The sequence below is a fragment of the Drosophila albomicans genome, chromosome 3 (genome assembly GCF_009650485.2).
Source record: "Drosophila albomicans strain 15112-1751.03 chromosome 3, ASM965048v2, whole genome shotgun sequence".
NCBI classification, from domain to species: Eukaryota; Metazoa; Arthropoda; class Insecta; order Diptera; family Drosophilidae; genus Drosophila; species Drosophila albomicans.
The window spans coordinates 40,717,804-40,744,042 of record NC_047629.2 but is presented as its reverse complement, the minus strand read 5'-3'; the positions used below and the strand labels follow the sequence as shown (position 1 = coordinate 40,744,042).

At 35.0% G+C, this 26,239-nt stretch overlaps 1 protein-coding gene across 4 annotated transcripts in view; it reads right to left on the bottom strand.

Annotated features, from left to right (window-relative positions):
- The window catches only part of LOC117572006 (cyclin-dependent kinase 14), a 140,654-nt gene that overhangs the window by 57,403 nt on the left and 57,012 nt on the right, over positions 1–26,239 (bottom strand). For all 4 annotated transcript variants that reach the window (XM_034254523.2, XM_034254522.2, XM_034254524.2 and 1 more), the window contains one exon: positions 17,636–17,713. In XM_034254523.2, coding sequence (XP_034110414.1) covers positions 17,636–17,713 — 78 coding nt within the window. The remainder of the gene's footprint in view (positions 1–17,635; positions 17,714–26,239) is intronic.

Genomic DNA, 26,239 nt, shown 5'->3' with positions numbered 1-26,239 from the left:
TTTAATATAATGTTATATTAAATAGTTTCAACTTTAGTTTTAGTTATCAATAAAGAAAGGTGCACTCGGGTGTACGTTTTATATTTGTTTTCAATTTATTTAGAATGTTATGTTGTCAAACGTCTTCCTTAGATTGTCTTAACTGCGATTGAACTAAATTGGCTTGGCTTCACATGCCAATTTTTGAATATCATAATTTCATAATAACTTTAACAAATGTTTAAGAATTGTACCTTCGTTTCTTCTGCAGTTTATCTACAAACTGCTTTGCATAGTCCGCATTCCCTTTTTTTTCACTGCCATAACTACACTCTTGGCAGCGCACAACAATGCATCAGACGAGCACTAATGTTGCACAATCATCAGAGTGAAGCAAGGCGAGGCGAGGCGAGGCATCATCATCGTCAGCAGTCGAACAATTTGAGGCACTCGAGTTGGAGTCGGAATTGGAGTTGCACTTGCAACAGTTGCACATACAACACACACGCTGCACTGAATCCTTTTATACAAATTGTCAACTAGTTGTGGACGAGTAGTGATACGATAGAAGCACTCGTAGTAGTTGAAACTAACTGTAAAGTTCAACTGAGCGTATGTGCAATGTTTGCAAATCACAATTTACAGATTCCCAGAGAGTTGTCACTTTCCTCCCGCACTCTTCTCCGCTCTCCCTTCCCCCTCCACTCTCCTAATTGCCTACAGTACTTCAATAAGTCTTTGGCTATTTGTTTGCTCTGCAGCTATTTTTAAGTGCTATTGCCATAGCGGCCAAAAATTGTCGACACAACACAAAAACATTTTGTTTTTTTTTTTTAATGCGCCGTTTTGTATGCTTTTCATTATTAATGGCTAAGCAAACGACGAAGGACACAGCGACATTTTGCTGCCATGAGTCATATGCTAATTTAGCCACAGCACATTGCAAACACACCTGACTCGATTCTCAGCTCAGTTGGAAGAACAACAATAACAAGTAAGAAAGCTACAGCCAAGTGTGCTCGACTGCGAGATACTTGATACCCATTATGAACAAAGAAAAAAGTGTATTATTTTCACAATATACCAAACGAATACTGAAATATACCGTATACTATATTTGGTATATTGATATACTGTTACGTTCAATATACTTAAAGTAAAAATACATATAAGAAAGCTACGAGTGTGCTCGACTATGAGATACAGTGCGGTATTATTCTTAAAATATACCAAATAATATACCGAAAAAATACTGAAATATATCAAAGCCCTTATTTGGTATAAAGTTGAAGTACAACATTCGAAATATACCACAGAGGTCAAAATATAGAGAGACCGTAGTATGTACGGTTTTTTCCCATACAAAAGTATTTCTTAAATAATTTTATGAGGTCGGGGATGTCTCCATCAGCCAGCACAAAGTTATAATACCCTTTTACAATATGAGTACCGGGTATAAACATCGACTAGGCAGACAACAGCTGTCAAAAAAGATGTGTGTCTCTTTGCTCCTCAAAACATGGCTAGCCGCAGTTTTAGCCTCAGCTTCGGTTTGATTGATGGCTGCCCAGTTTCTGTGTTTTGTATATTCGAGCCATTTATTTGTCGTCGTTCAAGGATGTCGTGGCTTTGTTTTCTTTTACTTTTTCTCTTTTCTGTTTTGCGCGCGCAAATTACTCAATGGAAAACAACGGAAAGCACTCAGGCAAATGAGTTACGGCTCCCACTACCGAACTGAACCTATAATACAAACATACACAAATATTTCTATACAGAGTAGGGTATGTTTTTGTAGGTGCCATACCCGACCCATTTCAGTATCTTCTTCAAAAACTCGCCCAAAAGTTGTCAACGAAAGTGCCAATCAGTGTTTCTTGTCCATTCTAATGATAAAGCGGCCTATAAAAAATGTATAGATTACACGCTATGCTATTTTTTGTTTTCGCTCAGTTGTTGTTTGCCAGATTTACTACTCGAAAGTGATTACAATAAAATTCGCTCAAAAATCAGACATTCTAGCAAGGGGAATTTAATACACTTTTTCAATCAGTTTGAGTGATTTTATTTGAGAAAGTATTTGATAAGAAAACTTTGATTTGAGTAAACATTTATTGTTCACATAATATAAACCTTAAAGTAATTCAACAAAAATAAACATAATTGCGTAAAAACAAGCTAGAAAACTACAATAGAGTGTCCACTACCCATTTTAAACAAAACCATATTTTATAAATATTCCAAAATTATACAAAACACAAACACAAAAATACTGAAATTTTACTTAATTATACCAAACAATATAAGGCCAAAATAATAAAACATACCAAAGACTATATTTGGTATATCGATTTTACACTGCATTCAAAATATACCATTGAGTACAAAATATACCATATTCTCAGCCAAATCAACTAATATAATTTTAAATAAAATACTGATACAAGTTGATCAAGTTCTTCCTCTGCACTCAAATCGATTCTCTTGATATTCACCGCCACAAACTAGACGCACTTGAAAAACTATTTTAAATTCTTGACCATGCTCGGCATTTCTCAACAATTTGCTTGACTTCCCTTTACTCAAATACTTTTCGCACTTGACTCAAGTTGATTTCTCAAGTTTTTCGTCGACTTCCTTATGCGGCTAATCCGCAAGCAGTTCGATAATCTCGCAGATCTCGTAAAAAGCGAGGCATTGTGCCAGATACGAAACGCACTTCTAATGAGCTCATTTCACAGAGCCCAACTTGAATATAAATAAAAACAAAACCAACAGCAACAGCAAAAAAAAACTTCCTCAAAACTTTTTTTGGGAGTTCGAGTAATTCAGAATTTATGACTTCATTGCAGGTTGAAAGAAGAAGAAAAACAAAAAGGCACAAATCATGCAACTGCCGCAAAAGCCACAAAAAGCAAAAAAACAACTCTTGAAAGTTAAATAAAATAAAGAGGGGCAGCGCAAAATACAAAACTAGAGAATTAGCCAAGGTAAAGCAAAAGCAAAAGCACAAAAAAAAAACTTGTTTATGACTTGCAAATTTTGCTGTAAATGCCGAAATGCGCGAGAAGCTACCTACGAGATACAAGATACAGAGATACACACGAAGAGGAAGTGGGAAGGGCTCTGCTGTTGCAAGAACTTCTCGAAATGAAGAAACAAATCAAGTTGGGAGTGTGAATCCAACGCAAGAGGGAATCTAGCCTGTTGACAAACGAACTAGAAATCCGCGCACTTGAGTAAATAACACGGAGCGGAAGTGTAGCCACGGCAAGAGGCAAGAAGAAGCTGCGGCAAGTAAATGAACTTTAAAATGGATACTACGCAGGAAGAGGGAGGGAGAGATGCTCTGCCCAACTAATGTAATCAAATCAAATCACAACGACCCGACAACTCGGCAAATATGCAGGGCAACTACAAACCAAAGTCAAGCTGAGGATGAGGATGAGACAAGAGCAATGGACTCGCAACTGCGACTGCGACTCTGACTCCGCCTCGGCAATATTGTCATTGAAATGCAGCGCTCGTGTCCGTGGTTTGTGCGTCCTGGGAACGCCTCACCTGGGCTCCTCTGGCTATATGCAAATGCGACGCGCAATAGTCGGTGGGAGTAATAATAATAATAATAAAAATAATAATAATTTGCAACAAAAGTCAGTCAAGTGGTTTGCTGCGGTTTGCATAGTTTCTGTTGGGCTCCCTGTTGTTGTCTCTGTCAATATTTGCCAGCGCCATCAACGACATCAGCGCAGACCCTCATCACTCTCCTCCCTCTGGGATCCCCCCTCTTCCTTTCTCTCTTCTTCCTTGTGGCTTGTTTTCTGCCCATCAATCTGATGACTTGGGCTTGACGGTGAAAGACGACGACAAAAAAGCTCATCGATATGCAGCAGCGCAATCTCCGACCCGAAAAATTTGTGTGCTCCAGAGGGAGCAGAGAGAGAAAGAGAGACAAGAAGTAGGGAACCTGCAATCTCTTGGTCACAATCTGAGTTCCTCATTTGCATTCGCACATTCATTCAATCATTTGTTTATTCGCGTGCAAATAAATCGACAACAGTCCAAGCAAAAAAACACGAACGAACTTAGGCGCAAAGTTGTGCTAATGAAGAAGAGCAAAGATAACTCTCAGCTGACTCAGAAGTGGCAAATAGAAATGATGAGGCAACAAGAATTTTGCTATTTTCAAATTGCTTGCAAAAACTTTAAGCCAAGGCGTATACGCAATGAGGTTTGAGAGCCACTGCTAGGCAAAGCATGAACTACTTTTAATTTATAGTAGAAACTACGCAATATTTCGACTATTATTTATCACTTCAGAGAAAGTCTCGTCATAAATTGAAAAGCCCTTTTCTGAAAACCCACAAAACTTGAATCTTCATTGCCAAAATTGTAACTTCATTTTAAATGCCAAGCGAGCCGTAAGAAAACCATTCAAACTAATGGCCAATCTAAATTCTTATAAGCATTATTTCGACTTCCTTTTTCCTTTGGCCAAATACACGTGCAGCATTTCCTCAACCATTTTCATAATTTGCTGCTGACCCTTTGCAGCAAAAGGCGACCCAAAAAAAGCATTTCGAATATTTTGCCATAAAAACTAAATGGAAAATAATTTTCAATTTGCAGGTGGAAGCAGCAACACTTCGACTACATTTTCTTGACCCCGACAAAAAGCAGACGCTTCCGAGTACAAGTATTTTCTTCTCTCTCAATTTTTCGTTGTTTTTTCGGTTTGTTATTTGTTGTTGTTGTTGTTGGTGGCAGCGGCGGAGATAGACAACAGTAATTGTAGACTCTTGGTATGCGCGTCTTGTGGTTTACGATGGCCCCAAACCCAAAGCACACACAGTCTGTTGCCTACGTAGTACTTCAATGTGGGCGTGGCATTGCTCTTCTTAAGCCAACGCAGCCAAGCAAACAGTGGCAACAGTGCAGGAAGCACACAACAACAGAGCAACACAACACAATACAAACTCAACACTGTGCAACAAAACAAAGTAAAGCACGAGTGCTTTAAGTGTGGCGAGCGTGCTCGACTTGCAAATATGCTGTATGCTTTGGGCATTGAATTAAGATATTTATCTACTACGAATTGAATTGATTTAGTTATGTGCTTTAAATATTTCGTCAGTATTTCTCTTTTGTCAATACTATTTTTAAATTAAAATATAATTTAAATAAGTTAATTTAGTTCGAGGACGAGTAATCCTGTATTAAATTTCAAATTAATGTATATAGAAGTATTATTTATTTATTATATTAAATCTATATTTAATTACAATAAAGAGAATACTGGCTGCTGAAGCTTTTAACTTGTATAGAAACATGCAATGATTCAATACGTTTTCTTTAATGATGCTAAAGTGATGTATTCAATAGCAATTAAAATAAAAACTTTTAAGAACAAACTTCCATGAAAGTACATATTTGAAATGTGTGTTATCAATCTTAACTTAGCTTCTTCATATCTTGATAAAGAATGAGATGTTTATTTAAATTTGCAGAAATAAACGTGCATAGAAAAGACTCTTAAAATATTATTCATATTTATAATAATTGGAAACTCCTTTTTTATATAAATGGATTTATACGTTTCTTGTTATTTTTCATTCTATTATTTTCGTTTAACAAGCGTACAATATGCAATTTTACGATACTTTCGCAAGTAAAGCTTTTGATGGAAGATTGTTTTACGATTACTCACGAAATTTCAGACTAATTATTGTTGCATTTTGAAAGTTATGTTGCAATTTATAATGACATGCTTCAATACCTTATACTTGGATTCTTCCTGACTTAAATTACGTCTTCTCATTCCTCACTCAACTCGAGCACAACTTAACTATACCCTACTGCAAACACTGGTCGATTGTAGGGTACAAATAAAATGCTGGGCCGTCTCTAACAAGCGAGACAATGGCCACAGGCTGTAAATTGTGGAAAAGGCTAAATAAAAGTAGCCACCGCAGAGGGAGGCTGAAATCTGAGGCCTAGACAAAGCAACGACAACAGTCACTGCAGCGCATGGTGGCGAAAAAATAGAAAAAGAAAAGAAATATATGAAAAACAATAGGTGCCAAGAGCAGCGATGCTTGCCAAACTGTAATTAAAACTGTGCAGCTAAAACTGTGCGAGGCGAACTGCAAAAGGCGGGCCACCCAAGTGAAGAGTGTCAAGTGCAAAGACGACATGTGCATCAAAGTGGGAGTGGGAGAGGGAGTAAGAGGTGCGTGGGTGTGAGTGAGACAGGTGATTGCATGACGGAAATCATTTTACGCCATGACAGACAATAAGCGAGTCGAGCAAGAGGACGGACGGAAGCCATTAACAGGACAGCACAGCTGAGCAAGAGACAGAGAAAGGTACAGAAAGAGAGGCCAAGGTGCCTGCCTCGCTATATGCAGCATAAAGACGTTGGCAGGCAGGCAACTCACTTATTTTGTGCTACAAAGTCAACACCCAACACCTTGAACCATTTAAACAGACCGGCAGACAGTCGACACACACACGAGGCGAGACCCAAACAAGAATTCATCACAGCAACTCAAAATAATGAAGTGCCACAGGGTGGTGCAAAGGAAAAGACAGCGGAGCAGGCAAGCAAAAGTCATTAGCGGAAGACGCGCCTGCCTCCTTTGCATTGCTTGCTTGCCTGCTTGCTTGCTTGCCACGTATGACACTCCACATGGAGCTGGCGTCAGGAAATGCAGCAGAGTTGTTGCCCCAAGGGCCAAGAAATTTTTTAGACACTGTCGTTGTCATGTCAAATATTTAACACTTGGTTTATTTTGCATTTGTTTTGCATTTGCTGCCTGCTGCCACTTCATGTGGCACATGGAAATTAAATGTTTACGCCTTTTATGCCAGCAAGTGGGCGACAGTCAAATGTCAGACCAATAAAGCCCCCACATACATACACATACACCCAAACAACAACAGACGAAAACGACAAAATGCCAAACTGCAGAAAATCCCACAAAATCTATTCGAAACGCGAATACGAATTCGAATGCGAAGAAGAACAAGAACAAAACACTCGTAACACTCACAAAATTCAGAATGCAATCAGCATTCATTGAAGCGCCAAATGCTGCAGCAAATCACGTAGCATAATATTTTGTTATTTGCTTCGGGCCAAAAGTCGCAAAAGCCTGCAAATTCTGCCAATACACACATATACTCGAATAATGCGGAGGGAAATTCATTTTCATGTTTCCACTCCGTTTGTGTGTGTGTGCATTCTATTTATGTATGTGAAAAGCGATTTTCAAAGTCACGCGCTAACACACACAAACACACTCACATAGCATGGAAATAGACAATCGATGACAATGGTAGGAGATAAACCAAGAAATAAATATACTATAGCAGCAGAAATGTATAAAGTATACGCTTAACATGATGAAAAGTTGACCCGAAAATATCGAATACTCTTCTAGTAAAGAAGTTAATTAAATCTGAAATCCGTAATCATGTTTGAAATATATGAAAATATTATTCAAATTACTGAAGATTATTTAAAACATCATTCGAAAACACTGCAGATCGTTTAAAATATTTTGAAAATTTCGAACATAATATTTCTAATATATAAATTGGTTATATTTTACATATTTTGTTTAGATTTTCGATAAATGTCTGAGGTTCATTTTAAATATTTTAAGAATTCTGAATATAATACTTTTTATGTAGGAATTAGTTGTGTATATATACCATATGAAAACCAATTATACTTATTGTGATTTGATATTTTATAAATGATGTTTAAATGTCTATGGAACATTTGGAATATTTTAAGAATGCTGAATAGTATATTTCTTATGTAGGAATTATTTGTATTATATATATATTTTACACAAGACTATTATTAAAATATCTTTTTATAGATCACAATAATACACGCATAGTCTAAGAATATATTTATAATATGGAAATAAACATGAATATAATTCTAATAATAAACATATTAAATTATGTCATGCAATATGAGAATTCTTAAGAACTGATGTTCATCAAACTTCTGATGATCTTTAACAAAGTGATCGTCACTTGTGTTATACTCCCCATGTATAACAATAGAGTATAACAATAGAAGTTGCGAGAGCTGCAGAACGAGTGAGAGCAAGAGCAACAAAGAGTCTGCATCTCTTTCCCTCTTTTGGCGTAAGAAGCGGCGACAAGACGAATCACATTTCTATTAAAATGCGAAAAGCCTTTTGCGGTTGTCGCTGTTTACACTCTTTGTTGGCTGCTGCTGTTGCTGCTTGCTTGCTCGAATCCCTTTCGCCTTCCCACTTCCTACTTCTCTGACCACTCTATTTTATGATGCCTTCTTATCCAACGCCTGTGTAGTTGTTGCTCTGTTGTTGTTGTTGTGCCTTGCGCCTTGTTTATGCGCTGTCTGTCTGTTACTCTGTTTATCGTCGTTCCCTGCTGTTGGCACTGCACTTTGCATGCAAAAAACATAATAATCAGCAATGTGACGGGCGAACGTGAGAGCGAGAGAGAAGTCGCCGCATAAGCCACCGAAAATAAACAATGCAAATGGAAAGAGACATAGATAAACAATAAATAAACAGAGGCAAGCAATTGAAAACTGCATAAGCGAATGCTGCACAGGAGGTGGAACAGGAGGAAGAGGAGCAGGGAGGGACGAGAGAACGCGCCAAGTGGGCATTAAAACGCGAAACGAGAACAGAGTCATTGAACGTGCAAGCGAGATAGCAACACACAGCACATGAGTGTGCGACTGTATGTGTGTGTGAGTGAGTGAGTGAGCGATGCCAAAAGCTAAATGCGAGACAGGCTGGCGACGTCTGAAAAATTTTTAAAATTGTTGCTTGGGCCCCCAGAGCTAATTGTAGAATTGCTCTCAAACTGTTTGCGAAGGTGGAGAGCCACTGAGGGGGGACTCTCTCTGTCTCTGTCTGCCTGTCTGTCTGTCTACTAATTCAATTCTGTACGCGTTCCGCTGCGGATTTGCGCTTAAATGTATTTGTAAGTAGTTTTGTTGCAATAAAAAACACAAGAAATATCGCCGCTAACAACAGACAACAGACAGTTTGGACAATGGACAACAGACAGTAGACAGCAGCAGAGGAGACAGCACTGTGAGTAGTGCAGCGCAGAGAGCAAGGCAAAGCCAAACAGCAAACAGTAAAAGCCAAACACACACACACATACAAAATAACAACAAAAAACCAAAGCCAAACAGAATACAAAAATAAAACACAAAATTGTTTGTGATGAGCTAGTAAATACGCTAGAATGCGTATACACAATATCTACTTAATTAGTAGCTAGAATGTGCTAGATGGCGCTAGTGTTGCTCAAGGGGTGAATGCGAATGAAAGGGACAGAGCTAGAGTTACAATTAGCAACTAACTGCTTCGTTGCTAGCGTACGTTAGATGGCGCCACTGTTGATCAACAGGTTGAAGGGAAAGAAACAATGAAGTAAAATTTTATTTTACTAATTAAAATGTTATAAAAAATAAAATATAAAAAAAATATCCATTATTCATAAAGTACCAAAAATGATTAATAAGCTGAATTTTACGGTTTAAATAAACTTGTTTATTAAATTTAATATCTTATTCGAGTTATTACTAAAGAGAAATTTAGAATTTTCCATTGTCAGTTGTCAGTTGCACTTATACTCATCACACCCTGCTGTAGCTCATTTGCAGAGGGTATAAAAACAAAAGTTGAAAACATTGAAAACAGAATTTTACGATTTACGTTGAGGCAGTGAATTTCACTTAAAACGCTTTTATTATGGTGAGCTGCCAGCCAGCAAATACATAAAAAATAAAAGAGTGTATGTGTAAGTGAGTGTGTGTGTGTGTGTTGGTGTGCTGGTCTGTTGACTATGCTCGCATTCAGGGCACGTTCCAGCCAACGTTGACGCTTCGCTTGCCAAATGGGCGCGAGGCAGAAGAAAACTTTGCTTTTTACTCAAACACGCACACAATCAAACGTCGAACGTCTATGTGTATGAGTGTGTGTGTGTGTGTACCTGTAATGGTTACCCGTTCGACAGCAGCTTAACAGCCACAACAACAGCAACAACAACGACAATGAGATGCAGCTACCGTTTAAAAACAAATTATCGAACATGCACAAGACGCCGCAGCCTGTCATTGACATGGACTTCCACTGAAATAATAACTAAATGTAAAAAAAAGAGTAAAGCCAAGGAGAGAAACAGAGAGAGAGAGACAATGATAGGCTGTTGTTGATAGTGGATTGTTGACATGCCCTGTGGGAAGCCAAGCGATAGATGGATGCTTGGGAAAACACAACCAAAAATCAACAAACAATGTTGAGCCCTAAGAGAAATAATACGAACGAACGAACTCCTCGATAGGAGGCCGACAGCTAAAAGACTGTCAATTAGGTAAACAACAAGGGAGCATGTGAGAGAATGAACACAGGGAAATAACACAATGGAAAACTACTCTAAACAAAAACAGTAGTAAACACTAAAGAGCATTAGCATGAAAGCTTGTATTAAGTTGGTGTCAATTTAAATGAATTGCACACAAAGTATCAATCAATAGATTTCAAAATGTGTGAAAGGAATAAATAGTTAGCAGATTTAATAACAAATTAGATATGCAGTTGAATTACTTAAAGAATGAAATATTTATTCAAATTAAATTAAATTAGTATCAATTTAAATAAATTGTACACAAATTATACACGTCTCAAAAGAACAGAATATATATTTTTCAAAGATTTAATAGCAACTAAGAAATGCAGCTGAATTTCTTTTCCAATTAAATATTAATTAGAATTGTAAATATAAAATTCAGATAAGTTATTAAGACGTCGTTTCTTCTTTACACTTTCATTGACATTAAAATATTTGTAATACTTTTTTTTAAATATTTTCTGTTACTTGTAAGTTCTTCTCTCAAATAAACAATTTGCTAAGCTAAAAATCATATTCTTTAACATCTTTTCACATTAAATTCTTAAACACATAATTCATTTAATAGCTCTGTAATTTGATGGAAATAAAATCATTTAGCCTTCGATTCTATTTATTTACATTCAAAAAACAATTGCCGACTAAAACATTACTCGATCATCTCTTTTGCGTTTCCAACAGCTTCACATCTGCTTTTGGTTGCTGAGTTTCAAACATTTATCTATACTCTTTGCCCACTAAGTATATACAGACAGCAACGCACTTGATTCAAGTTCGCGCAATAAATTACTCAAATTTGTTATAAAAACATCTCTGGCACCTCAAGTTAAGTATTTATTTTCTTCTTTATTTTTGTGTAGCCTATTCGTTTAATGATTTTTTTTTTGTGCTAAACATTTTGGGTTTTAATGATATTGCAAGGTTTTTGCTGCTAGCACGCGAAAGGTCATGTGCGTGATTACTCATACGCCGTGTGGCCAAATGCCTAGAGAGATATCTGACAGCAAAATGTGAGATAAAAAGAACTGACTGACTGTGTGTGTGCGTGTGTGTGCTTTCAATAGCTGAAGAGGCTCCTATCAATGGCATGGCATATTAAACGACCAGTAAAGCGGATTTTTTGCCATATCTACCAAAGCGAGGAGGGGAGGGAGTAAGGAGGGGCAACTGCTTTTTCTCTTCACAAATCAGAGCGCAAATACAATGGAGTCGACACATGATGTGATGCGAGCGAATGTTGATAGTGGCAACCTACAATGAGGCACAGACACTTGAATGGACCTGGACAGATATAGAAAGAGAGAGAACGATGCAAAGAAAGAGCGAGAAAGATATATGCGGGCAGTTTGTTTGCAGTCATTGAGAAGTGAGATAGAGAAATGGAGTTGGATGGGAGAGAGCAGGAAGTAGAGGAGGCCATTAGCTGCTTATCGCGCTGTGAGTAGCAGCCGCAATCAAAGAGCGCACAGAAGAGTGAGGAGTAGGGCAAGAGCAAGGGAATAGGGGAAGGGAAAGGGGAAGCAGACAGCGCATTGAGTGCAGAGGCTCGACTCAAGTGTAAAGTTATCAAGTGCTGCCTGGGACAGCAGCCGTTGCTGTCAAGGGTTAAAGTCATAGACAACGTCGAGTGTTTGGCTTTGGCTTGTGACATAAAATGTTATCAAAAAGGATTATGACAAGCGCACAGACACCCAAAAGTGGAGAGAGAGGGAGGAGTGAAGTAAAAGCAGCGCAGCAAGTGTATCAGTGGCACAAAGAGGCGAACTACAATGATATCTCGTTGATATCGTTGACAGTCCACAAAAGCAGCGACAGCAGCAGCAATAGCAAAAAACAACCGTAGCGAATGTCATGAAATATTTACACAACTTATGAAAGAGCCTGGAAAAATGGCGAGAAAAACTTGTAAAATATGAAAGAAACAAAAAAACAGCAACAAAAACAACATCTCAAGCAATACCAGCGACTTGGATAAGTGTCAGATTGTTGTCACTTTTCGCTTAAATATGTAACAGCATTTCGAAGAATTATCGCCCAGTTTGAGCAGCATTTAAAAGGATTTGTCTTTTAAAATTATGCTTAAGCAGCATGGCTTAACATTAATTTTGGTTTTATTGTGAAATTCAAATTTGTTGGGAATTTTGTCGGAAGGAGATTTGGCAATTTATTGAAGTAATTTGTACTGCAAAGTTTGGAGTTAATATCCAAATTTTGTGAAGAGAAGAAGATTCCTAACACTTTTAGCTCTCCAAATCTTTTTTCTGATATTAACAAACTTTGCTAATAAATAAACAAATATTGCAATTTAGCTTAAAGCATTGCCAAGAAAGTATTTCGTTTTGAATGTGATATATATTCAATACAACTTTCTAAATAAATATTAAAATAAATTTTGAGATGTTTTTAGAAAGTATTAGTATTTTTAAAATACCAATTAGTATTTAATTAGTATTTATTACTGAATTTAATTGTATTCTTAATATACTAATACTTATAATAATACCATTTATTAGTATTTTTAAGATACCAGTAGTATTTTCAAAATACTAATATTATTTATAGGTATTTATTACTGAATTTACTGGTATCTTAAGAATACTAACAACTAGTATTACTACTATAATTAGTATTAGTTGTATTTGTATCTTAAGAATACCATTAGATTCAGTAATAAATACTAATAAATACAAATAATAATGTGAAAATACTGTTAGTATTTTAAAAACTTTTTAGTTATTTTCTTATCCGAAAGTCATAAATATTTATCAAAGTTTCCGTGGGCATTTTATGTTTATTTGCTTCAAACTTCGTATATTACTAAAATCTTAAACAATTAAAATTTATATTCTCTTTTTATTATTGTTGTTTCATGGTCTTTCTATTCAATTTTATTCTCCTTGTTAAAGATAACGTAAGAAAAAACATTAAGTTTAGTTGTAATGTTTAATTGCTTTTGTTTTTTCCAGCTAGTTTCTGCTAGATACTTAAAGTTATAGTTGCTAAAGTCATATTTTTCAATATGACACCACTTTCCCCCACCGACAGAGCAGGCGGAAGAACTTAAGCCTAAGGAATGTGCAACGCTATCATAAAGTGAAAAAGAGAAAGAAAACAAGAAAACAAGCCATAAGTCAAGAACCAGACCCGTGATTCGAGAACCGAGAGCTGAGAACTGAGAGACCAGTCACCAGTTGTGTGTTGTTCTGTTGCTGTTTCTGGAATCGTGAAAGACACTTGATGCGCCCATCAAGTGGACAGCGACAGATGTAGAGAGCAAGACAGAGTGAGAGAGAGAAGCTCAGAAGCTCAACTACAACTTGATGCGGCTGCCACAATCTGGTTGAACATTCTTCACTTCCCGTGGCTGTCTGCGTATTACTTCATAACTTTTATTGCCAGCGAATGAAGCAGTTGAGCTTGTCGAGCATGTACATAATTGGAAAGAAAACCCGTTGAAATTAAAGCAACAACAGCAGCAGCGACAACAATAACAACTAACAGCAATTAACGATAGTTAAACACAACAACAAAGAAGCTTCAGTAATAGCCTTGACAACGAGACTGAGAACAGTGCAACAACAATAACGACAGCAACGACAACAAAGTTGCCAAATGGAAGTTGCAACAACTTGTGTGTGACATTCTTTACTTTGCTTTGCTTTGCTTCTCTATACATCAAATACAGAAGAAGCTGCAGTTGCATCCGCAGCAGCAGCAATAGCAGCTGTTGCAACTGCTCAATAATGCAATGAAAACATTTAAGTTGCAGCCAACTTTGCGACTTGCTTTGCAGTTTTCTTCAGCTTCGCTCCCCCCTGTGGCAACCGAAAAAAATAGTATAAATAAATAAAAAATTGAGAGAGAGAAATACTATTTCTCAATTGCAAAATTTATGAGCTGCATTCACTGGCAAAATCGTGTGGAAAATAACAATGAAAATTGCCAAAAGCAAAGAAAAACTCAGCTGGCTGAGTTGTCACGCAGTCAGCAGCAAATTGATGGCAAAGAAGGGGGTGTCAAAGGGGGAGGGATAGGGAGTCAAAGCATAAAGAAATTGCAATTTGGTAGATTGTTGGTTTTCTTCTGACTGACAGACGACGAGAAGCATGTTGCAACACAGTTTTTGGCCAACTTTTTCTTTGAATTCCAAAAAGAAAACTTGCCACCACGCTGTGGATAACATCACTTTAACTTTGGCACGCAGTTTAGCCAGCACTTTGAATTTACAATGGTAAATGGAGTTGAAATTGGCATAAAGAATAGTATTTTCGCTAAAATGATTGCTAATACAAAATTTATCTTTTAAAATTGTCAAAGAATTCTTTGAGCAACAACTGAAGTTATCATTCTAACTGGGAGAAGTATTATTTTCCTTCTACTACTGTAATATTATTTGAGAAGCTACTAGAAAGTTTATTTTGATAAAATTGATTCTTGATATTCTAAGAGCATTTCAAATTCTACACTAAAAATACAAGAAACGGTTGTTTTTCGATAAACAAAAAACGAAATCTGCTATATTGTCAATAGAAAATACTTATTCTACTTTAAAGTCACTTTAAAAAATTCTGGAAAAGAATTCTTGAAATTGTTTAAGTGATTTTAAAGTAGAAAAATTATTTTTTGATAGAACATATTCATGATTTAGTATTTTCTCAATGAATAACCACAGTATATAGTATTTTCGCTGTAGTATTTTACTGCATTGAATAGAAAATGTAATTAATGTTTTCCATAATCGATTAATACACAGAAAACATTAGAAAATATTTCAACCTATACTGAAAAGTATTTCAATACTAAATAAAATACCACAAACTGTTGGATTCCAGCACGGAAATACTAAATTTCGTGTAACCTTTCGATTTTCAATATTTGAAGAGTTTCCTATCGTTTTGTCAGCTTTCTGGAATAATAATTATTACTCACTGCTTACTTTAGTATTCCGCAAAAGTTCTCGACCTCACGCAGTGTAATAAAGCCGCACCATTTAAGGGTTAAGCTTGGGGTAGGGCATTATTTACATTGCGACTTATCGAGCATTGTAATCATTGTGCTGTTGTCATTGATTGTTAAATCAAACTTGAAATTGGTTCATGGCGCCGCGGCCCTCACACACTTTTGGGTCGAAATTCACAATTCGACACCAAATATGGTCACACTGACTAAGCCAAAGTTCTCTCTCTCTCTCACTCGCTCTCTTGTTGTGTACATGTCTGAATCTGTTTATCTCTCTGCTTTGGGGGGGAACAGCTGTTGTCTGGTTTGTTTGGTCGGTTGACTGACGATTTGTGGTCCGCTCACATAATGCTCTGCGCATAAAAGCGGGTTTTCTTTCTAGACAAAAGCCAAAACTCGTTTTAGACCGCGAATATATATCGAGAGGCACTAAAACAAGCAACGATTGTGGGCGTTGAGAGACAATTAGCTGCATGCCGCAATCCGAAACGGGTTTTATTTTTTACCAGTTGTAGTTGTTTTTGGTGAGTCAACAGCGTTATTTGGGCAGCACTATGTGGTGGCGCCTCTGGTGAGCGATGCATGAAAACTATGCAATTCATATATATGTATAAGGGAAAAATGCAGGCAAAACATGCAGTTGGGAGCTTTTTTTTTTGGAGGGGTATTAGCTAGCACATTTTTGGATTATTTTTCATTTATTTCATCTCTCTTCCATGCCGTTCGGTTCTGTCTGTCAGTCACAGTCAGTTTCAGCTGCTGCATTCAATTACCATGGACAGCTGGCAGGCAGCTTTTGCTTTTGGGTTTGCTTTTGCATCTAGCCCCCCGGAACAAAATGTTTGACCATTAAATGCTTTGCCAAATGACTCAACATTGACAGTTTTTCGTTTTCGGGTATTTTTCTTTCATTTTAAATGAATGTAGTTCTCGCTGCTGTGCATTGTTTTGACGCAACGCTGGCAGCTCTCTGACAGTTCACTGAATACGCAGAGAGAACACACATCAAATACATATTGCGATATTTTCGAGTAAAACTCACTTCAGGTGTCTAATTTCGTCTATTGGATTTCGAAAAAACACTTTATTTTTCTTTTTAGTGTGCGTTTGTGGCATAAGTTTAGCAACTAGATTTAAATTTCATGCGCCCAACAACTTTGGCATAACTTTTGCTTCGCATTTATGGCTTTCGAGGCGAAGCTAATAAAGTTGCCCAAATTGCTTTCGAGTTTTGCACATTTTCTCAATTGCCCAGAGAAGAAGTGAGGCAACTAGGCGAAGAACTTTAAGGACCTGCGCTTAGAAATGCACTTAATATATTTTATTATTATTCTTAAGTTTTTTTTATGGCATAAATTGTTCAACAACAGCGAAATTTATAATGTCTGTGAAGTGTGCTTTGTTGTCTACTAATGAGAGGAGCAGCGTAAGATATAAAACTTCTATGGTAGCATTTTCTAAATAAGCTTGCCTTTGCAGAAAAAATATGAATGAATAGTTATTATTAGCGAAATGAGACTTAGTTAGAAATGGGATTCATAAATATTACTTACTTATTCATATTTAAAGCAATATAAAATGCAGATCAAGATGAAATTCTATTTGAAATGGTATTGAAAAAGCTAAAAACTTTTCTTTACTTCAATACTCATTTATCAATTATTTTAAATACTCGCTTCAACTTCAAATTTACATACAAAGCAAAGTCATTTAAATATTGTACAGCTTCAACAATCAGCTTGCAACAATCGGTTTAGGCAAATGCCAATGTCAACTGGAGAACAAGTCAAAAGGCGTTTAACCTCGAAGTGAATCTTTGCATCTTAATTATAAACATTTCCTAAAGTACTTTGAAGTTGAGAATTATTATTGGGATGATTCATGCACAACATTTTCCCGCAGCAAAACGCCCAATACTTCTCCGACTAGACACAACTTGATGTGGCCATTGTTAGATCTATGTTTATATACATACACACTATATACATATATATTTGTTGTACATAAATCTATTGTGTCGAGCGAGCTGCGAACTGCACCCACACATCTATGGTATCTGCGCTTTTGGCTTCTGTTGTCAGCTATTTTCAGAGTTCTCTTTTTTATTTCACTCCCCCCATTTATGGTTAGCTTTTGTTGTTGATTTATTATTGTTTTGGTTTTCTAGTTTGTTGCAAGTTTCCCACTTCTCATTTTTTTTAATAACCAAATATATATGCGAAGCAAAGTTTAAAGTTTATTAAATTTGTATATCGATACTCACTTAATCTGCCAAAGCTGTGCGATAGCCTCTTTTTGAGCTTCTGCAGGGCGCCGCCTTTCTTCTCCCGCATTGTGACGCCTGAAAAACACAACAGGAAGAGAATAACAATTTAGTATTTAAATTTAAATAAAATAATAGCTTGATTGATGGTTTGTCTGTTACTTTATGTTATTTTATTATATAATATTTATGCTGCCACAACAAAACCCCGACAGCAATTAGAAAACAAGTTGGAAAGCTACAGTTGGGTGTGCTCGACTACGAGATACCCGACAACCAATTTTTATAAAAGTAAAACAGTGCGGTATTACATATTAAAATATACCGACGGTTATATTTGGTATATCGATATACTATTGAGATCAAAACATAACAGATTTTCAACCTGCAGCAAAGTGGGTACCAAAAATACAAAAATATATTAGCATATACGTTAAAAATATACCACAGGGTAGAAAATATACCAGATTGACATCCTACAACAAAATGTGGTAATATTCTTAAAATATACCAACAATAATATAATGTACCATTACACTTATGGATTTAAAATATACCACACAGTAAAAATCATACCAGAGTGTTAATATGAAACAAAATGCGGCATTTTTCATAAAAATACCGATATACTATTAGGTTGATAATATACCATAGGTTACAAAATATACTAGATTGATAACCTGCCATCATAAAGTTATAATGCCCTTCTACCCTACCCGTTGCGGGTATAACAACACACAAAACGAACAACGAAAAAGTTGACATTACAAATTAACATAAATCAGTGATGCGTGGTGTGCCATAATAATAAATACATAAGTGGGGGAACGACAGACGACTGTGACCCTCTGAGGGAGGAAAGACACTCGCCGAAGAGACACGCACAAAAATACTGTAAAGTCAATTTCCATGATAAAATTCAAATGAAAAACCGCTCGAAAATAGAAAATGCATTTAATTCTGTTGTTATTTAAGAGGGGCGCCTCTCACTCCCTCTCTTCAACTCCTGTCCCCTCTTTCTATTCGTGTAGAAACTCTATAAATCGATGTATTCGTAATTGAGTTGTATAATTCCCTTGCAGTGCTTTTGTTGATATTATTGTTTTCGCTGGCGATAGTCATCATAATACTCGTATGTATAATAATAACATTTAGCAAAGTTATTTCAGCGTCCAGTGAGCCATGCAAATTGTGTAAAGTTTTACGTCACAAACACACACAACGTTTATAGGGTTTAGTTGTTGTTGTATCAGCTGGTTTTGAGGGCTCCCCCCTTTTTTGAAACTATCTCATTGTTTTTGTTGTTGTCGGTTTTTGTGGCTCGTTGATTGGCATAATGATTTGACTGGCACTGTGCAAATAGCTGTGTAATATGCTTGTAATCAAACGATTGTTTAACAATCGACAGACAGTCTCGAAACAGACTGGCCAAATGCATTTGTATCTGCAAACTTATCTTTTACCTTTTGTGCTCGCTTTGAATAGTTTTTTGCCTGCTGTTTTTGGCATTTCTTATCGATTACCAGTCAGAACAAAGCTTAACCCATTACAAAAGATATTTTAAATTAAATTCGTTGAAAATGAAATTTGATTTTAGCAATAACAATATGGTTTGGAATGCCGATTAAAAATTGAATGTATAAATATAATGCTAATGGCAAATACTTATGATAATTTTTGTGTATAGGAGTAAATTATAAAAATGCAGAATAAGAAAATGTTGATTCACACTAAAACTCGAAAGAAACAAAATGGTCGTCGAATTCTTTTCAAACTGCAAATTTTAATATAATTGTTCATGCCAAATTCTGTTAAATTTTAAATAATATATTTTTTAAAAAGAATATTCATTCATTTGGATCTCTTGACAAAATCAACCACAGATGAAATCAGAAATACTTAAAGAAGGACGCTACAGTTTAGTTATTATTATTCAAAAACTTCATATAAGTTTTCCTTGTTAAACTATTTTTATATTTATTACTAAATAATAATTAAATATATATAGTTTTAAATGAAAGAAAATTTTATTATTTTAAAATTAAAGTTATATAAAACCGAAATTAAAAAAAACTATAACGATAATAAAGTTTATTTTATTTTATTGAACATTTATCAAAATGTTCATCGTAAAACTAGTTAAAATTATTATTACTAAATAACACAAAAATTTGAAATAACAATGAAATTTAATCTAATTATATTTTAAAGCCAAATACGTTTAATACTGTAAATAATATAAATTAATCAATTTCAAATAATGTACGACAATGTCCGCAAAATAGAAACCAATAATAAAAATGAAATGATGGACATCATAATAACAAGCAAACATTTTCCCATCATTTTAACGACTACTTAAATTTTATCTCAACAAGGAAATGATTGTGTATAATGTTTTCATCTATTAGCTATTCACAGCACGATTGTACAAAGCATTTTTTTCGTCGCATTGAAATCAATAAGAATCTCTTCATTGCATTGCAAGCAGAAGTCAGCTTATGAAATGTCACTTGAGAAGTCATTTATCAAACTCTTCCACTTTTGAGCATTGGCCAACGCACTGACACTGATGGAGATGTTCACCTCCACGCCACTCCCTCCTCTCTCATCTTCTCTATAAAGTGGCACCTTGACTGCTGCCCACCCACAATTAAATATATATACAGAAATAAAAAAATATATGTACATATATTGTATGTTTTTCTTTAGAGAATATTTTATTTTTACAGCACTAAATCATTTGATAAGTGTCTCTCTCGAGTGTCTCGTCGTATCTGTAGAGCACAGTAACTATTATTATTGTACTTGTTGTTGTTGCGTTCAAAAGCAATTTGGCTTAACAACAATGCAGACAGCAATTTATAGTGTCTATATATGTGCTATGTATATATAGAAAGCGACAGATAGATGCATATATTGTATGTACATTGAAAGCCAACACTTCAACTCAATTACAGGCCCACTCTCATAACTGTGAGCTCATATGCTGGCCATTATTATTGTCGTCGTGGATGTTGTTGCTGCTGTTGTTGACTTGAAAGCATTCAGAATCATAAGCTGAACCCTACTATGGCATTTTAAGCTGCTTTTAAAACTGATAATGATCCTGAAACATGACTGCCTGACTGCCTGAATAGACAACAATGACCACGTTAATCAATGCGATTCATTTGCAAAGTTCACTTGCTATGCAGCTGCACATCAAGTAATTGGATTAGTTGAGATAGTTAATGCAAGAAGGGTGAAATTTAGGAGAGTTTAGAATAGATAAAGGTTTCAATATTTAATCAAATTTAAATGCATAACATACTACAGAGAATGTTCTTTAAGGTATAGAGGGAAGTATAATTTATCTTTATTAATGAGTTGACGTAAAAAGCGATTGTAGCTTAGCTTAAAACAAATAAAATATTTAAGAATTTAATAAAATTTAAATGCATAAAATACTGAAAGGAATGTAATTGAAGATGTATAAGGAAATGTTGCTAATCTTTGCTTTAAAAACTGATTAGTAAACACATTTTAGACGAGTTTAAAATGAATGAAATACTTAAAAATGTAACTGCATAAAATATTGGGGAGAATGCAATTAAAAAAAAGATTAAAAATCTCGTTTTAGATGGGTTAAGAATGCATAAAATATATAAATATATTTGTTTAACAATCACCAAGAGATTTAATTGCTTTAAATGCGATTAATTTGCAAGGTTCATTTGCTATGCTCCTACATAACATAATTGGATTAGGTGATTCAATTAATTCAATAAATTGGAGAAAATTAGATGAGTTTAACATGAGTGAGGTATTAAAAAATTTAATACAATTTCAATGCATTAAATATTAGATAGATAGCCGTTAAAAACGAACAAGGAATCGTAGTTTATCTTTATTTAAAAGTTTTCAAACCATATTTTATATGAGCTTCAACAAATTAAATATTTAAAAATTGCATAAAATACTGTCATATATAGAAAGCCATTAAAGATTTGAAACTTAGTGTAGTTTAGCTTTATTTAAAAGCTGATTAAGAATCCCATTTCAGATAAGCTTAAAATGAATGGCGTATTCAAAATGTTAATAAAATTTAAATGCATTAAATACTATACAAAATGTCATTGAAGATCTAATAGAAAGTTAAGTTTATCTTGACACGAAAGCTAAGTAAACATTTTCAAGCAAAGATTCCATTACATTTAATGTGAGTTTGAAATGCAGAAAATATCCAAATATTTATTAAAATTTTAATGCAAAAGGGAAACGCTTTGAATATTTCAAATTTAGCTGACTAAACATCTTAATACTGTGCGTCACATTAACACACTCAAATGAATCCCAATTATGCATATACATTTACATTGTGCGCCAGGCAAGTTTACATTTAGTTGTCTGATTCACAATTTCGCTTTTAATCTATGTGCGAAGATGAGTATACAATTCTATCTATAGCAACCTATTCAAATCGAAAAGATTCGCTCTACACCACACACAACGTTTAGCAATCAAATTTCTAGATTCTCATATGTAGAATGCACTTTATGAATACTTCTCGAACATTATCACATACTTAATATGCTTGGCATGAAAGTGAGTTAGAACTTTGTCTGATACTTTAATAGACTATCACGTATACGCCCCATTGGCAGTCTGTTTTTGGAGGCGCATTAAATTGCAATATGCAAATGCACAAAATGGCGCCAAGTTAATAGTTTTGTGCAACAGACAAATTGGTTTGCAAAAGCCAAAATGACGCTGCAATTGGATTACATTAGAACAAAACTTGATGACTGCCAAAATAAGTCAGAAGAGAGAGGAGAGTCAATTGTTGTTGTTTTTAAAAGCCCATTAAAGTTGTTTGCAAAATGCTGAGCGAAAAAAGTTTTCTTGCTGGCAAATGGGAAAAGCAAACAAGACGACGAATACAAAATGAGTTGCAACTTGCAACTGGCGGAGTTGCAGCCAAACTTCAGTTGCACAAAAAACTTATTTAATTAAGACTGCAAAAAGGCGCTGCCGAGCAAGAACTTTCAACGAGTACCGTTGTTTGCCGCTTGTTGCATTAATGAGATGCATACGATGCGCACATCAAATCAAAATTTGCGAAATGCGAATGAGAAATCAAAAGTTTATTTTTTCGCAATTGAAATCAATGTCAGCGGCAGACAAATTGCAATCATGCCACGACGACAGGTGACAGCACCGAGCGAGTTCAATAGCCTCCGTCAGTCTAAGGGGGCGTGTCCATTGAGCCGTAGAGTGCACAGAAATAGCACACAGATACACACACACACACTTACACCTCGACGCACACAGCGTGTGAGCGAGCGAGAGGGGGAATAATTCGTCTAGCTTTTGACACTCAATTAACATTTCACAAAACTGCCAATTGGACATAATTAAATGCATTACAATTACGTGTGCTGTGTTAATTTTCACGACTTTACTCACTACTCACAAAAAGCAGAAAAAAACAGTACAAAAGATGATTAACAGCCCCATTAACTGGGGGTTAATTATATGCCTGAAGAAGAAAGGGGAAATTTCCACTGAAAGCATTTTACTCAGACTACAATTTTGTAGACAATGCAAGAAGCTTTCAATGGAATGTCAAATTATCAATTACTTGAGGAGGGGTTAAAAATGTATAATTTACTGTTTTCAAATATAATAAAAATGAATATTTATGACGATTTTGTAAATACATTTTTCGCTTTGGTATATTTCGAATACAATACTACATCAATATACCAAATGTAATCTTTGATATATTTTAGTACTTGGTGATATATTAATTTTTTAGATTTTAGGAATAATATCGACCTGTTTGGTTTTTATTTTGGTATATTTCAAGTGTAATACTCATCAATATACCAAATATAGTCTTCGGTATATTTCAATATATTATGGTATATTAATTAATGTAATCTACATTGTATTAAGTATCGATATTTCTATATACATATTCTTATTCTTATTTCTTAATCATTATTTTAATTGAAGACTAAAAGTGAATGCTAAAAAATCAAAATTTTTGAACTCTATATGATTATATTATTTAGTATTTAAATACTTTCAGATTAAATTTAATTATATTTAATTTATAATTACTCGCGGATCTGTTTTCAACTTTAATATATAACAAATTGTAATCGAATTTGTCTAAAGCAATTCCAATGTAAATAAACATTAGTTGAAGTCAATAAATAACATCAAATAGTTGAAAACTTATTTGTTTAGGAATTTTTATTATTTGTGCCGTAGTGAACACTTAATCATAAGTAAAAACACTTGAAATATGCGCATTAATAAGCCATAATACTGCGATTTACGATAGTAGGAAGTGACTGATAAGTTTGTGTTTAATTTACGATAAGAATTAAATACAAATGATTAAGTGAGCGACATTTTAATGTTAAACGTGACTCAAAACTTGATAAAGGGCATTAGGAAAAGTTCCCCAACTACCGAGAATGAAATGACACAGTTTTGGGACATTCTTTTTTGTGTGACATAAAACAGATCAACTGGGAAATGAGCTCCGCCTTTTTGCATGTTTTTCGCAAACACACACAAATGATACTATGATGAGCACTTTTCAAATTTCTTGTTAATGACGTAATTACCAGCAGAAACAAAGAATGGGACAGAGCAACTGGTGACATGCGAAAGGCGAACCAACCGACATGTCGCCATGCGGTGCCACACGACGTATACGTGACATTTTCGGGCACGCCATGCAACGCGTTGGCTCATTGCTCATGCAACAGCAGCTGACTTGGGTCTCCTCTTTCGCTCCTCCTCTTTGGCTCTATGACTAGAGATGCGTCTGACATTTGTGGGCGCATGGCCAAGAGAATAGAAAAGCATGAGAAAATAGATTTTACTCTAGAGCATTTTCATACGAAACATTTTGACACTTGGCGACAGCAGCTGACTAATTGCGAGAGTGCCAAGCAAATGCTGGAGAGAAAAGAGTTTTCTCTCTCTCTCTCTCTGTCTCGTTAAAAATAGCAGAAATTGGCTAAAGGTTTAAAGTGCAGGCCAAAAAGACAGCTGACGGAACCGATGATTAAATGGCTTATAAATGACGTGAACAATTTGCCAACTCGTCTCGCAACCGAAATAGCAATTGTGACGCCTGACATCGGTTGAATGCAACGCCGCCTGCCACAGCCTGCTGTCTGCCACGTGAGGCGCCAACAACAACAGCGCTGACGAAGGCGTTGATGAGCTGCCAGAAATCGATTGGAGGCTGCATCGACACATGAACTTTTGCTCAACTGTCAGTTGGATGTCATTGGACAAGCGAAAAAGAGGATAATTGATAAACCTGTGGCATATAACCTCAGTGTCCCCCTCTCTCTTTCTCATCCTCTTTGATAGCACACACAATCGCATTAAAATTGCATTTAATGCAAATAATTAATGACGGCGAGTTTTTCGCATAATCCTTTTGCTGGTTACACGACACAGATTAGCTCTGCATTTGATGTCGATTGTGTCGCTCTTTTTCACTTATGCAATATTCATTAAATGAAAATTGCAAATATTTGCAAACATTTTACATTGCTGAATATAGAAAATAATCATTTAAGCATTAACACGATTAGCTCAGACAAATTAAATAAAAAATGACAGTTTATTGAACGATCGAAATTATAAATGCATTTATTTTGATATGAATAGAAACTAAAATATACACAGAAGCTATTTATACAAGCATTAACACATTTAGCTTCGAAAAATGTTAAATAAATATGATAATACATAGATATGAGCACAACATTATTATTATCCATTCATTTTAATCATTTATTTATTAATTTATTGTCAAGTTCATCAATTATGAAATGGATTTCTACAATTTGTCAACATTAAACAGTGTTTAAAATAATGGAAAGTTAAATATATGAGTTACCAAATTATTGTAGTCTTATTATAACTTCATTAGAAACTGGATTTCATAGAGAAAATAATTAAAGATCCATATCCAAGATAAGCAGAGAAAAATGAACTAAAAATTGCATATTATCGATCGATGAAATTGATCAAACACTTTTTTTTTGTCATTCTTTAAAATGCATAGAAATTAAAGTATAATATTGTTCAATAAAATAAAATACTAAATAATGTAGAGGTATTTATTATTCGGAATAGTTTTTTATCAATATCATATTAAAAACTAAAACTGAAAAAAAAAACAAAAATTTTAAACATTTACACTACCTGTAATAAAGTAATATTTACTTAGAGCAATGATTTTATTATAATTAGCTCCATGAAATAAACAAAAGAACTTTAAAAAAAATCATATTATTTTAAGCATTAACTGTGTCAAACATAAATTCCAAATTAAGTATAGTAAAGAGAAAAGGTTTGTTTTTTTTTTTTAAACCAAAAACTTTATTTCACCCAAAAGAATATCTCGAAATAAACTTTAATTTACTATCTAGAGCAAATGGCAAATTAAGGCATAATATTTTCCGCATTAACTGTGACAAAAATACAACCCAAATGCAGAACTCGAAATAAAACCATTCACTCAAAAAGACTTAAATGACGTGGAACATTTGATAAATCCATAAATCGCATGTCAAGCACAAC